This window comes from Eublepharis macularius, chromosome 9 (genome assembly GCF_028583425.1).
Source record: "Eublepharis macularius isolate TG4126 chromosome 9, MPM_Emac_v1.0, whole genome shotgun sequence".
Lineage (NCBI taxonomy): Eukaryota > Metazoa > Chordata > Lepidosauria > Squamata > Eublepharidae > Eublepharis > Eublepharis macularius.
Genome location: NC_072798.1, coordinates 27,876,825 through 27,891,256, shown reverse-complemented (window position 1 = coordinate 27,891,256; position 14,432 = coordinate 27,876,825). Strand labels below are relative to the sequence as shown.

Genomic DNA, 14,432 nt, shown 5'->3' with positions numbered 1-14,432 from the left:
AAGTGTCATTCTAAGCACAGGATCCAGAGGCGTTAGCCGTGTAAATAGTAAATAGTCCAGTAGCACCTTTAAGAATAATCAACTTTACTGTAGCATAAGCTTTCGAGAACCATAGTTCTCTTCATCAGATGCATGGAGGTTAAGAAGAAAATGGCCGCCACCTATAAATATTTGGCCAGTTTCTTCTTACCCTCCATGCATCTGACGAAAAGAACTGTGGTTCTGGAAAGCTTATGCTACAGTAAAGGTAGTTAATCTTAAAGGTGCTACTGGACTCTTTACTCTTCTGAGCGCAAGTTATTCATCCCTTCTAAGTCCAATAGACAAAAGGCTGTGGCTCTATTTAGGATTGCGCACCTGATTACTGGGAAAGGACACCACCCCCAAAATGTTTCCATAGCCCACTATCATAAGAATTTTATTGATTTATTTACTTGCATTCTTTATATGCCGCCTTTCTCACTGAGGCTCAAGGCTGATTACACACTGTGAGTCAGTACAGTCAATTTCAAAGAAATTTCAATAAATAGTGTAATGGGGTATATAAATACAAATTTGTAAAGCTTTATAATTAGTGGGCTAATAACTAATAGAAGATGTCTGCCTTCAATTTTGGCAGGCTGCACAAGAGGAAAGAAGGTAGGTAGGTACTTGCTAAAAAAAACCCAACACCCTAAGCAGGTTTGCTCAGAGTCCTGCTCAGGTCTACGCATTGAAGCTTTATTTCCAGAAGAAACAGTTCTTAGCATTGTACTATAAATCGTGTTTATGCCTGTCAGATTTATGTATAAACTGAACCGAACCTTGGTTTTAAGCAATGTTTTTCATTTTCTCTTCATTGTCTCTAACTTTAAGCAGGTTGGAAGGCAGCATGGTATAGCCCAGTCTCTTCAGATCTCATAAGCTAAGCAGGCTTGTTATTTGGATGGGAAATCCCCAAGAAAGACTCAGCAGAGGAAGGCAATGGCAAACCACTTCTGCCTCTCACTTGCCTTGAGAGCCCCGTGCTGGGTCGCCATGTGTCAGTTGCAACTTGACAGCACATGTGCATGTAACTTTAAGCTGTAATGTCTTTGAAGTAGATTTCTGTTTATTAATTCAGCTGTGTAAAGTTGGTCTTTAAGGTGCTACTGGACCTGAATACTACAGACCAACACGGCTATCCACCTGAAACTTGCCCCATTATGGCACTGTATATGTAATAAGCAAGCTCACATGTTTTGAATGCTAAAAGTGATGTTTTGCTTTCTCTCACAGAGTTTCAAAGCAGCCGTTCCAGAGTCAGTTTCCTCCCAGGGAGAGAGAACTAGAGCTGCAGAGTGCTTGCTTTTATGCAAACCCATGTATTTACAGAATAACAACGGGCTTTTTCTTAAAGTGGATCAAATCAGGCTCCAGTTTCCAGAAAATTAAGATGACAACCAGCTTTTCTCTGCTGTCTCTTTGTCCAGTACCCAGGACCACCAGCTATTTCTGATAATTAAGCCTTTACAGTAAAAGAAAGTTAATGTATTTATTTATTTTATTTATAGTCTACCTTTCTCACTGGGACTCAAGGAGGATTACATGGAGTAAGTCAATACAATCAACAGGATTGGGGCACCCAGTAAATAATCAATAGGATTTAGATTGTAGAAATCTAACCAACCAGAAATCTGAAATAGAAACTGAAGCAAAGCATAAGTATAAACATGTTGCATTAAATGATGCAAAAATTACATAGTAGGCTCCTGTTTACAGCAACAGACAGTATAAACTATACACAGTAGTACAGACTACAGTCCCTAACCGTATACCCAAGTATCTTCCTGAATTGTTTTGTCACAGTACTACTGTATTACCTATGTAGAGAATTCCTCTGGAATAGTTCAGTTTTGCTTGGTTTGCAGAAAGCCGAGGGACTTTGCACAGCCTTTTTTAGCGTGCAGATATATGTTCAGAAAAGTTTCACATGCTTTTCCTGTATCAAGCTGTCAGGAAAATCACAGAAAGAGCAACAACTCTAGATGCTGTTCTTTGCTCTCTTGCTTCTGTCCCACTTCCTCTGAGCTTGTCCTGTTCCTTCTTAATTGATCGCATCAAACTTGACTTGCCCCCAGTTATGCTTTGTACTCTGAATAGTCCCCACTACTGTTTTCCTCAACGTATCTTTGACCTTGTTTTTGCTTCTCACTTCAGGAACTAACTTCTCAGCTGTTGAGCTGCAACAGTACCAAACCAGTCCTCATTCTTGTTCACAGCGGAGGGAAGACTTGCACAACGTGGCTCCTGGTAATGGTTTGTTGATGAGCCCATAAACCTAGGCGAGTGTTATCAAGATGGGTGTTGTCAAGGTTGAGAGTCCAGAGGATAAAGGGGCACAGGGACTTGCGTTTTAAGAGCAGTTGAACTCAGGAGACCGAACACTGGATGGGAGAGAAATTTTCATATCAAGAATATGTGTATGGCTTGCCTCTCCCAAGTGCTACCAGTGTTTTTAAGTGTTTTATATATGTATTTATGTTAATTCATTCTGAGTCCACTTGCAGGGAGAGCGTATTATAAATAAAATAATAAATTAAATAAATAAATAAAATAAAGTGAGCCATAAACTATGAAAAAATTGTCAAAAGGTATGCAGGATGCACCCTTAACACACACACACACACACACACTCATACCTGAGAATATTTCAGTTAGTTGCAAAATTGATGGGTTGGTGATCTGACAGGCATTATCCAATAGTGACCCATAGACAATTTTTCTACAATTCAGTTAGACTCACACAAAATCTCTCTAAAGCTGCTTTTTTTAAAAAGGAAAAATGTATATGAGGTTTGCTGGTGATGACACTAACAAACTGCCTTTGTCGCCTCTTAAAATGGTAGGTTTGTTGTCTCTCCAAGACTCAGGGCTTTTTTTCAGCTGGAACACGGTGGAACGGAGTTCCGGAACCTCTTGAAAATGGTCACATGGCTGGTGGCCCCGCCCCCTGATCTCCAGACAGAGGGGAATTTAGATTGCCCTCCGCACCGCTCAGCGGCGCGGAGGGCAATCTAAACTCCCCTCTGTCTGGGGATCAGGGGGCGGGGCCACCAGCCATGTGACCATTTTCTCCAAGGGCAACCCACTGAGTTCCACCACCTCTTTTCCCAGAAAAAAAGCCCTGCCAAGACTGATTGCAAATGAATAATAAAACAACAGGTTTATAAAGCAGCCCTCTCCTGTTTTAGATGGAACAAATATGGAGACAGAAAAAATCTCAATAACTTGTAAAACTTTTGCTTTATTTTCAGGCCTTTATGTATTAATTACGTATGTATTCAATCCTTTAATTATGTATCAGAAACGTTGCTTAGGTCCTGGCCTAATAAATAAAGGCTGCAATCCTGACCTGTCTTCAATAGCAAAATTTCCATTAAACTTAAATGGAATCAGAATTTGATCCTTGAAAATGTTTTACATATTGTAATTTATACAGGCTAGAATCTCTATAGTGAGATCCAACAGTTCCATAGACTCCCCTCTCCCATTTTTACAAGTCATTATATATCAATAACTATTGTGAAATTCATACAGTATTTTGTAACAGGTGTGGTGTTAAGTTGAACCTATTAAAACTAAGAAGGTTTTCATTGCTAATGGAAATTAGCATGGCAGTTCAGATAATTATATATTTACCAATGTAACACTTCATGAAATAGGCTCTAGTGCACAAAAACTTCAGTTCATTAATTTTTAAGGTGTCACAAGGCTTTTTTTTTTTACTTTACTGTATGGGCCATAATTGTGGTATTGCAATATCAGTCTTATAGATTAGACTTCTGCAAGTTTTTGGAGAAAAACCAAATCGGGCTACATTCTTGTCCCATTCGCATATTCACTGAAGTTTCATTTACAGTGGGCACTGATGGTTGGTTCACAGTATGGGTCACACAGCAAGCAAGCCTAAGTAGGACTACTCAGAAATAAGTCCCATTTTATTCATTGGTTCTTACTCCCAGGAATGTGTACTTAGGATTGCAGCCATATGAAGATTTTGAACTATTGTATAGAGTTAACCTGCGAATAGAGCTTTAAAGAATTCTGGCAATAGCCTTAGGTTTTTAGATTCTGAGCTACATTAACATCACCAACTACTCCCAGCCTTCTTGTTTATAAAATGGTAGTAAGTAGCTACTAGATTTTAGTAGATTTCTTTAGTGGCAACTCTGTTTCTTCATGAAAAGGAGACATAAGTTCTTGTTCTTATCTAGGAAAGGCGGGGGGGGGGGGACGACGTCCATGGGCTGCTTGAAACACGAGCAATTTCTTACACTGTAGCATGTACATACAGGAAAATTTGTACAAAACTGTTTGCATTTGTCACATTCTGTGTGCTCTGTATGGCCCTGGTATGTGTGAATATAGTAAAATAGAGCCAAATGTGATATCTCATGAACTGATGCATGGATTCCCCCCCCCCCCTCGTCTTATATGGAACTTCTATCTGTGTAGGCAAGCTCTCAGTGTCAAAATGGCTCTCATGCCGCTTCAGATTTCTGACGCTTGGAGGTGGTGAATCTGAATTTTCTGTTCATGACCTTCTCAAGTTGCGTTCTATGTTGCAAAACTATTGCTATTTAATATACATAAAGCATTTACAGTGGGCTTGACCGTCAGTATCTTAAAGGCATACTCTTATGCCAGTTTGGTGTAGTGGTTAAGAGCGCAGGACTCTAATCTGGAGAGCTGGGTTTGATTCCCCACTCCCCCACTTGAAGCCAGCTGGGTGACCTTGGGTCAGTCACAGCTTCTAGGAGCTCTCTCAGCCATACCCACCTCACAGGGTTTTTTTGTTGTGGGGATAATAATGACATACTTTGTAAACTGCTCTGAGCGGGGCATTAAGTTGTCCTGAAGGGCAGTATATAAATTGAATGTTGTTGTTGTTATTAATTCTAGTTTAAACAAGCAAGAAATAGCAGTTACAGTTCCCTAGAACCACAGAAGCAAAAAAATACAATCATAGAAAGACATTTAGTCATAAATATACAGATAGTCATCATTTAGGTGGAATTTTAAAATTATGTACATAAAACAGGAACTATAAGATCTTTACAAAATCATATAAAGATGTTTCAGGTAGGTAGCTATGTTGGTCTATAATAGAACAGCAGGATTTGAGTCCAGTGGCACCTTAAAGACCAACAAGATTTTGAGGGTATAAGCTTTCGAGAGTGTCGCTGGACTCAATTCCTGCAATGTGCAACTATATCTAGGAAGAGACAGGAATATGGTACACTTCCTGTTCTGAGATGGAACCTCTCCTTCATCCTCCGTTCTTTCATCCAGTTCCAAAGTCCATTTCTAAGTAGCCCTCACCTCTAAGAACCCTGAGGGACCACATTCATCTAGCACCCTGTTTTATACAACTAGTTGCGGTGGAGGGCCAGCAAGGAGTACAGAGCCCAATGCCTTCCCCTAATGTTACCTCATGGCACTGGTATTTAGAGATTTACCTCCTCTGAGGTTCCTTTTACTCACCATGGCTTAGTAGTACCCATTGGCGGACCTCTCCTCCATGAATCTGTCTAAATCCCTTTTAAAGCTGTCTACGCTCATGGCTATCAGTACGTTCAAAGGTGGAGAATTCCAGAGCAGTGTAGTTGTTAAGGGTGTTGGCCTAAGATCTGGGAGGCCCAGGTTTGACTCCCCACTCTGTTATGGGAGCTCATTGGGTGATTTGGGTCAGTAACTCTCTCTTAGCCTAACCCTGCCTCGCAGGGTTGTTGTGATAATAAAAGGAGAGGAGAATGATGCTGGAAGCTGCTTTGGATCTCACTGGGGATAAATGCAGAATATAAAAGTCTAAATAAATATTAATTACTGGTTGGGGGATGAACCCCGTGGCGCAGAGTGATAAGCAACAGTACTGCAGCCCAAGCTCTGCTCACGACCTGACTTCAATCCCAGCGGAAGCCGGGTTCAGGTAGCCAGCTCAAGGTTGACTCAGCCTTCCAGCCTTCTGAGGTCGGTAAAATGAGTCCCCAGTTTCCTGGGGGTAAAGTGTAGATGACTGGGGAAGGCAATGGCAAACCACCCTGTAACAAAAACAGTCTGCCAAGAAAACGTTGTGATGTGACGTCCCCCCCTGGGTCAGTAATGACTCAGTGCTTGCCTTTACCTTTACTGGTTGAAGAAAGAAACACTTTCTTTTGTTTGACCTGAATCTATTGCCCGTCAACTTCATTGGTTTCCCTGGAGTTCTGGTATTATGGAAGAGGGAGCTCTTGAAAGCTGAAAAATTATTGCTCAGAGAGGGTATAACTGGTTGAAAGTTTCAGAACAATCCCAGAACCATTAAAACAACTAACCCATTTCAGAAGTCTTCATGATATTTCCAAAGTCTTTAAGGAGAATATCTAACAAAGAAGTTCCATCTCAAAACAGGAAGAAATCAGACTTTGATTAATTCGATGTATTTGTACATCTTTACACAACTTTGTAAATGTCTTATATTTTCATGTTCATAATTTCAAAAATTTCACATAAAAAGTGGTTTACCTGTACACCCTTAATTCTAATATCCCAATCCATTTGGATATTTTAAAAAGACATTCTGTAGAACTTGCTTCTGCGTAAAGGCTTCAGAAGAAAAGATTGTGCCTATGCTGTCCCTGGTTGGTGTCTATTGTTTTGCTGGATCAAAGTCACTATTGCCTGATACAACTGATTTCCCCCATTACTGATATGGTAACATCAGTCTTGACCAAGCATCAATAATGATAAATAAAAGAGGGGGCAAAAATCCTCGTCATTCTCTATTTCTTCTCTACTCCTACCATAGTCAAGGTAGGTGTGAAATTAGCTAGGCCTGAGTGCACACAAGCAACTGGCATTTTTAGTTTCGCCCTTCAGGAAATGCTACCTTTGGAAAGGTCTGCACAAGCTATGCACCCCTCTTTCCACACACTAATCATTAAAATGACAACCATCTTTTTAAAACTTCAAAAACAGTTTCAAAAGTGCTCCAGAACTGCATGGCTAGGAGAAGTTTTATCGTGGGCATTATCTAAGAGGAGGCCATGATGGCCCCACCCATAAGTAACACATCCGTTGCAAAATAGTAAAGAGTCCAGTAGCGCCTTTAAGACTAACCAACTTTACTGAAGCATAAGCTTTCGAGAGCCACAGCTCTCTTCGTCAGATGCATCTTATGCTACAGTAAAGTTGGTTAGTCTTAAAGGTGCTACTGGACTCTTTACTATTTTGCTACTACAGACTAACACGGCTAACTGAGTTTGCTTTGGCTTTTCCAGGGCATTCCCTAAAGTACATTTCAACTGTCGCTGGCCAGAGAAGGGGGAAAAAATGGACCCGTGGGCTGTAGTCAATGAAAGCTCTACAATAAGTTTCCCCAAGTCTATTACATGTACACAGTTTGTATTCGAGGATGAAAAGCAAATTTAGATCCTTCTGTATGAGTCTTGTTTTAGGGAATGGGTGCACTTGTGCATGGCAGGCGGGGAAAACAGGACAGATTACACCTCTCACTGAGTCCAAGGCATGGCTCATTGCAAGATTGTCCTATGCCTTTGGCTTTAGGGACTCTTCATGAACATTCTGTCCAGTGTTAAAAGAACTGAAATGGATGGAGAAGAAGCTCCAGGGTATAGAGTTGCCAACTTTGAGTTGAGAAAGTCCTGGATATTTGGAGGTGGAGGGACCTCAGTGGAGTAAAATGCCATACAATCCATCCTGCAAAGCAGCCATTTTCTCCAGGGAAACGTATCTCTGTAGTCTGGAGATCAGTTGTAATTCTGGGAGGCCTCCAGGGTAATACCAGAGTAGCATTCACTGTTAGCCAGCAGAGAAAACTTAACCAATTCAGAGCATCAAATGACATCTTTTGCTTTCTTTTCCACTCCTTAGTAAGTCCTGATCTCTTGTTGCACCACCTTCAAGAGTATCTGAAGCTTCAACGTGAGATAATCTGCAGCAGAAAAGAGAGAGAGAATTTCATCTACCAATGTTTTTAAAAGGCAAGCTGGAAAATGTACTGGTTTGATAGATGGCAAAAATGTAATTTGTGGTGTTATCTGGTGAAAAACACCACAGCGGCCATGCCTTCCTGTCTGCTGCTGTTGGAAGCAACGATTTTTCCATTCCACAGAGTGCAATAAGAATTGGCTCTTCTTACAGAGGTCTGAATCATTGCCTGTCGCTGCTGATACTCTGAGTGCTCATTTAAATGTTTTCTGGGGCTCTTGGCATCAATAAAAGTTTAGTACCACAGCAACTGACAAGAACTTGAAGAATAAGACTGCAATCCATTTGGAACAATTCTTGAAGTAGCCTCATTCTGTGTTCTCTGGGAACACTTTATCCTCTAGTCAGTTTTCTGGGGGAAAGGGTAGAACCCTAATCCTGGATAAACAGACCGTATAGGGGGATCAACTACTGATCAGTAAGAATGTCATAGTTCGGGGACATGTCTGCTAAGGTGTGGCTCTACATATAAAACCAGAGAAAGAAGTTATCGTTCAAGTGCTGAATATCTCTGTCTCTATCACTCGCTCTCTGGGAACCAGATCAGTTCAAGCACTGCTCATTTGGCAATCTCTGATTTACACAAATCATGTACAGTCATGGGCACACAGAAGTAATGAGCTAGATACCAGTGTCTATAAAGAGACACTGCAGGAACTTGGTTTCAGGTGGGTATTCATGTTGGTCTGTAGTAGAAGAGCAAGATTTGGGATCAGTAGCACCTTGGCCACTGAGATGCAAAGACCACAGACTCAAGGCCTCCCACAGCACAAAACAAGGCCCAGCTTCTTCCTGTTGCTCCCACAAAGTAAACATCCTTGGAGGATGCCAAGGAACCAGAGAAAAACTGTGGGGAAGAGCTGGTAATGGGAAGTTCATACATCCCTCTCATTGCTCCATAAAATGTCCAGGCATACAGAGGACCCACAGGCACATACTGGGGCATGGAACAGCCAAGCTCTATTATGCCCTATAGAGATTTCTCTGTGATCAGGCACTGTACCAGTGGTGAAGTAGATTGAATCCTATGTATAAAGTGACACTGTACTAAATCCAATAATATGAAGTTATCCAGAGTTTACTCACGGAATGTAGTACTGCAACAATTTGGCATTGACCTTTGGATGAGCAAATAGTAGACTGGAAAGCCGCTCAAAACCATGGCGCAGCCGATGCTGATGTTTACGGGGTCAGAGTAGAAAGACATTCCCACAGTGAAAAGGCAGATGATTGTAAAGGAAACAGGAATGAAAAGAGGAACCTGGAGGGGGACAGATTTTGCTAAATATAACATGTTTCAGGTAAGGTCTTGCGGCTGAATTGGTGTGTCCACCATACTATAGTCCTCTTGCCTATTCAAAATAGTGCAACAGAATTTGTGGTCACAGAATATATGCACAACACCCACACCTACTTTATAACCTTTTATACACAATATATTTTTGTAGGGCTTCGGCAACTTTATCAATATTCACACCAACTGGATCAACTCAGCCACAAAACACACCAGGTCACCTGGCATCAGTCACTCTATCTGGGTTTAACATCATTTATTTTGAATTAGTATTCTCTGTATGAATGAAACATGACGTTGTTACCCTGTTCAATTGTTGTTTCACAAATTTCACGTTTAATATTTTCTTTTTTCACTTACTAAAATAAAACAACAACAAACAAAATACAATAAAATTAACAAGAGCTGCTAATACCTCGCTCTTGAATTATCTGTGTTTGCTTCACTGAGGCTTCCACAGGAGAATTTCCTCGTGGATCGTGCCCCAAAGCAGGTCCCAGGCTACATAGTGGAGCACGCAACATTTTTTTTTTATGCAGACAGCACCACATTAACTTTTCCCATTCCCCAGCCATGCCATGCATAGTAGAGGATTTGGATTGTTCCCAGATGAATGTTGACTGTGCTAAATAAATGGATGTAAACACTGACAAGAAAAATATGCATTGGATGAGAAAAACAAACATTCTTGAGTCAAAATGCATGGGAACTAGGGATTCTGATCCTTCGCCACTAGGGGGCAGTAGATGAATGTACACTGACTGCTCTGTTCCACCTCAGACTGCATTATTATTACAGTAGCATTAAGGACCTAGCCTCAGTCTATATTGTCACTACTGTTTAGCTTATTTTGAAAACTTTTGTAAGAGGCTAAAACACAATAAACTTTCATCCAACACCCCTACTGTGCATCTAATTGTTATTGGCGTATTAACATCACCGTGTTCCAGAAAGTAGTGATAACAGAGTATCTTGTCAGATGCAATTAGGTTGCAAAGGTCATTAATCACCAGTTAGGAATATAGTACCAGCAAATCAGGTCAGACCCCCTTATTACAAATATAGTCTGGTTCCAGTTCTTGAAAACACTGATTACACCTTGCATTCAGTGACAACAGATAAATTACATAGCCCAGGATAATTAAGGTGGTTTCAAGAGTTAGGAGCCCAGAGGTGATCCCGGATGCCTCCCTGACCATGGAGGCACAAGTCGCAGCAATTGCCCGGTCTTCATTTTTCTATCTAAGACAAGCCCGGCAGCTTGTCCCCTACCTATCGACCCACAACCTAACAGCAGTGATCCAAGCAACGGTCACCTCTAGACTAGACTACTGCAACTCAATCTATGCAGGGCTTCCCCTGGGCCTAATCTGGACACTACAGCTGGTTCAAAATGCAGCTGTGCAAGTGATTGCAAGAGTCCTGAGTGAGGAACAGATAACACCTATATTACGCCAGCTGCATTGGTTACCAGTTGAGTACCGGGTCCGGTTCAAGGTTTTGGTGTTGACCTATAAAGCCCTATGCAGACTGGGCCCAGCATATCTGCGGGACCGCCTCTCCCTATATGTACCCCAGAGGACACTTCGTTCTACAAATAAATAACTTTTGGTGGTCCCTGGCCCAAGGGAGGCTCGCCTGGCCTTGACCAGAGCCAGGGCCTTTTCGGTCCTGGCACCGGCCTGGTGGAACTCTCTGTCTGATGAAACCAGGGCCTGGCGGGCCTGTAAGACAGAGATGTTCTGCCAGGCATATGGCGGAGGTTAGGTTGGGCCCCCTCTGGCCATACTGAAAAGATCTGTCCACCACCCTATATATATATGGGCCATGCCTGAAATGCAGTATCCTACCATCACCATCTTGTGAAGTTTTATTGTATATAGTTGTTTTAATTTTACTGTAATGTTTTACTGTAATCTGTTTTAAAGTGTATTTATGTAAACTGGCATGTTGTACTCTGCCCTGAGTCCGCCTGTGGGGAAGGCGGACTAAAAATCTAATATAATAAATAAATAAACAAACAAACAAACAAACAATCCTTCCTCTCCCATGTTGTGGGCTCCTCAGATCCTGAAGACTTCCTAGTTCTCAATAAACCATAATTTGTCATTTGGTCATGGCATCTAATCATACAAAGCAACGAACTGTGGCTTGCTTTCTGGGGTACAAACAGCATTCCAAATTGGCTAATATTTGTAATTTTGCCTGATGGGATGTCACAACAAACTGGTTTTTTGGGTCTCTGGAAGTCTTCAATATGCAGGCTGTTCATAGTGGGGGTGAGGAGAGATGATCGCATTTGAGTTGTGTGCAAGGGAGGGGGAGGAGGGCTTGCACAAGCCTGAATATTTCCAAGGCTATTTCTCTCCAACATGGTTTGTCATTACATCTTAATGCAGTCATTAAGTTCAGTAATCCTCATAGGAAAGTTAAAAGGAAGATCAGCACTTTTTTTTCTTACTTCACCAACATGAGGGCTCCCACTACGCCACAACACAAAAGGCCAAATATGTTCTGATGGTTTAAATTTTAATAATAGTTCTTCTGTCCGATCATGCATGTTTACAGCCTCTGCACTGGCAGGCATGCCTCTTTGGATCCATGCTGGTATAACTGGAATCATGGATTTCTTGGCTTTTGGCTTACCACTACATTGCATCAGCAAACACTGGCTGATTCCGCACACCTTGGATAAAGTACTTTCAATGCACTTTATCAATCGTTTGAGGTGGATTTTTTGTTCTGCACACAAAAAAATCAATTCCAAATGATCTATAAAGAGGATTGGAAGTGCATTATCCAACATGTGCAGAATCACTCAGTGATGGGTCTAAATAAGAAGTAACGCAGTGCTAGTCGCAGGAGTGACTTCATTACCTGGAATGGGCTTGGTATCTCAGGGTGACGGTACCTATGAACTATAAGCCCAAGTGTTGCCAGTCCAATGAAGAGCCACCGAGAGAAGCTGAAGAAGTTCAGGAGATGGTAGAGCTCTCCCACACAAATCATGGCTGTGACCAAAGGGAACTGGAGGGTTGTAAAAATGAAATCAATTGAGCAAAACTACAGTCTCAGACCATGCAGGGAAAGAACTGGAAATTGGAAAAGATTTTTTTCTTTTTACATGGAACACCTCTGCACACCCAACCTTAAAATACATTTACACCAAAACAGTGCCAACGTCTGCAAAGGAGAAAAAAGACCAGAAGGAAAGCAGATCTGCTGATCTTTGATAAAGTAAAATTAATTTTCAGGGGATTTTTTTTTAGTGGGTGACAACTCAAGAGTCCAAGGTCAACATGTACATTAAAGGACAAGCTAATTACAACCCTCACTATTCAGGATAAATTGGAACTAATCCACTGAAACGCTTTACAGAACATCAATACAAACTGTGAGTGCAACCACTACGCTGTCAGTCAACGAATGATTATTAGTGGATGAAACATCTAGATGTCAATTGATTAATTCACACACTTGTATATTACCAAAACTTCAACAGGTCTATGCAGAAACTATGGTTTCTTTTCCTGGCTGGCTGTAAACAACAATATAGTCTACAAAATTTCAGCCAGTCTGGTGTAGACATTAGAGTGTTGGACTAGGATTTGGGAAACCCAGATCCAAATCTGTCAAAGCTGTTCTTGGGAACAGTCAGACACTCTCAGACTAACCTACCTCACAGGGTTGTCATGAGGATAAAATGTACAAAACAACACTCTGAGTTTGTGGCAGGATAAAAAATATGTTAAATAAATACAGTAACATGAAACTTCAGTGTCAAATTCTAAAATCTTTGAACAGAACATTAAAATAAAATCATCTGCATTTTTGTCAGTTTAGATTGGTTTGCCATCTGCCGCCATTCCTAGAAAAGAATGAACCTGGCCATCTGCACAGTTGTCTTAGTAACATCCTGGTTGGACTACTGCAATATGCTCTACATCGGGCTGCCCTTAAAGATCGTCAGAAGGTGCAAATGGCATCCTCTTTAAAGCACTTACATTATAAACTAATGATAACTTATTGGACTTTAAACATAACCGTTGTTTGCCTGCCATTGTTATGTTGTTGTTAGATGATGATGATGATGATGATTGTGGTTTTAGTTTTCATCCTGTTGCATTAATTTTATGCATTTTGCCACTACTGATTACCTAGAGTGCTTCTTGTGAAACAGAAAGATGGCATATAAGCTAAAATTTAAAAAGACTACTTATCCCAGTATCTACTACAATGCCACTCACTTTTTCTTGCACTTAGAAAGAACCAGTGTTCCTTGATGAGTCCCTTTCTTCCCTTTTGTCTAGAAATATAATCCATCCATACACTGGGCTGTATTATTTCCATACTGCACTTAACATGATGGCACATATCCTACCACTCTGCTCAGCAAAGCTTGAAAGACTTCCTATAACCTAAGGGAACATACAATGCAGAAATGCTGAAGTAGAACTTACCAAGAAATTAACACTACTCTCATCCTGGCTTAAACAGAGACTTGAATTTTCTTTCTCACTATAATTTCTAACAGCTCAACAGCGTCTACTTTTTACTAACGTTGATTGGCTGTTCTTAACAGGTGAAACAAACTACAACCATTTACTGATGTCAAGTTAACTTTCTCACACTTCAAGCTTCTTCTTCGATTTTTTGTTGTTTATTGTTCTCAATTACATCTGTACCTTTGGAAAGAGAGTTTGGAATCTCTGGTGTTGCTCATCCATTATGTGAAACAACCTCATCTGTTTCAGGATTTTATGCAGAGTATCACTCCTGATACCAAGCTTCTCTCTGCCCCCAACTGCCTGCCCTCGCTTCAGTAATTTTCCCTTTAAAAATTAGACAATGAGTTCCTCTTCATGGCATCTGAAGAAGTGAGCTCTGACTCAACAAACCTCACGGTGGAATAGTCTTAAAGTGCAATCCCAAGTAGAGTTATACCAGTCTATGCTCGTTGAAATCAATGGGCTTAGACTGCAGTAACTCTGGTTAGGCTTGTCCTGTAAGGGTGCCACTGGACTTCCATTTTATCTAGCCTAAGGAGCCTTCCTCCAGCTTTAGTGGTACTTTAGCCTGGGGAAAAGTCATTTAAGGCTGATTCCGCACACGTTGGATAATACACTTT

The 14,432-nt window shown here is 41.0% G+C and overlaps 1 protein-coding gene across 5 annotated transcripts in view; it reads right to left on the bottom strand.

Moving 5' to 3' along the window:
- Positions 1 to 4,890: 4,890 nt before the first annotated feature.
- Positions 4,891 to 14,432, bottom strand: part of LOC129335668 (cystine/glutamate transporter-like) — a 45,431-nt gene continuing 35,889 nt past the window's right edge. For all 5 annotated transcript variants that reach the window (XM_054988411.1, XM_054988410.1, XM_054988413.1 and 2 more), the window contains exons 12-14: positions 12,182 to 12,331; positions 9,097 to 9,271; positions 4,891 to 7,954 (exon numbers count right to left, since the gene is read on the bottom strand). In XM_054988411.1, coding sequence (XP_054844386.1) covers positions 7,890 to 7,954; positions 9,097 to 9,271; positions 12,182 to 12,331 — 390 coding nt within the window. In that variant the 3' untranslated portion in view covers positions 4,891 to 7,889. The remainder of the gene's footprint in view (positions 7,955 to 9,096; positions 9,272 to 12,181; positions 12,332 to 14,432) is intronic.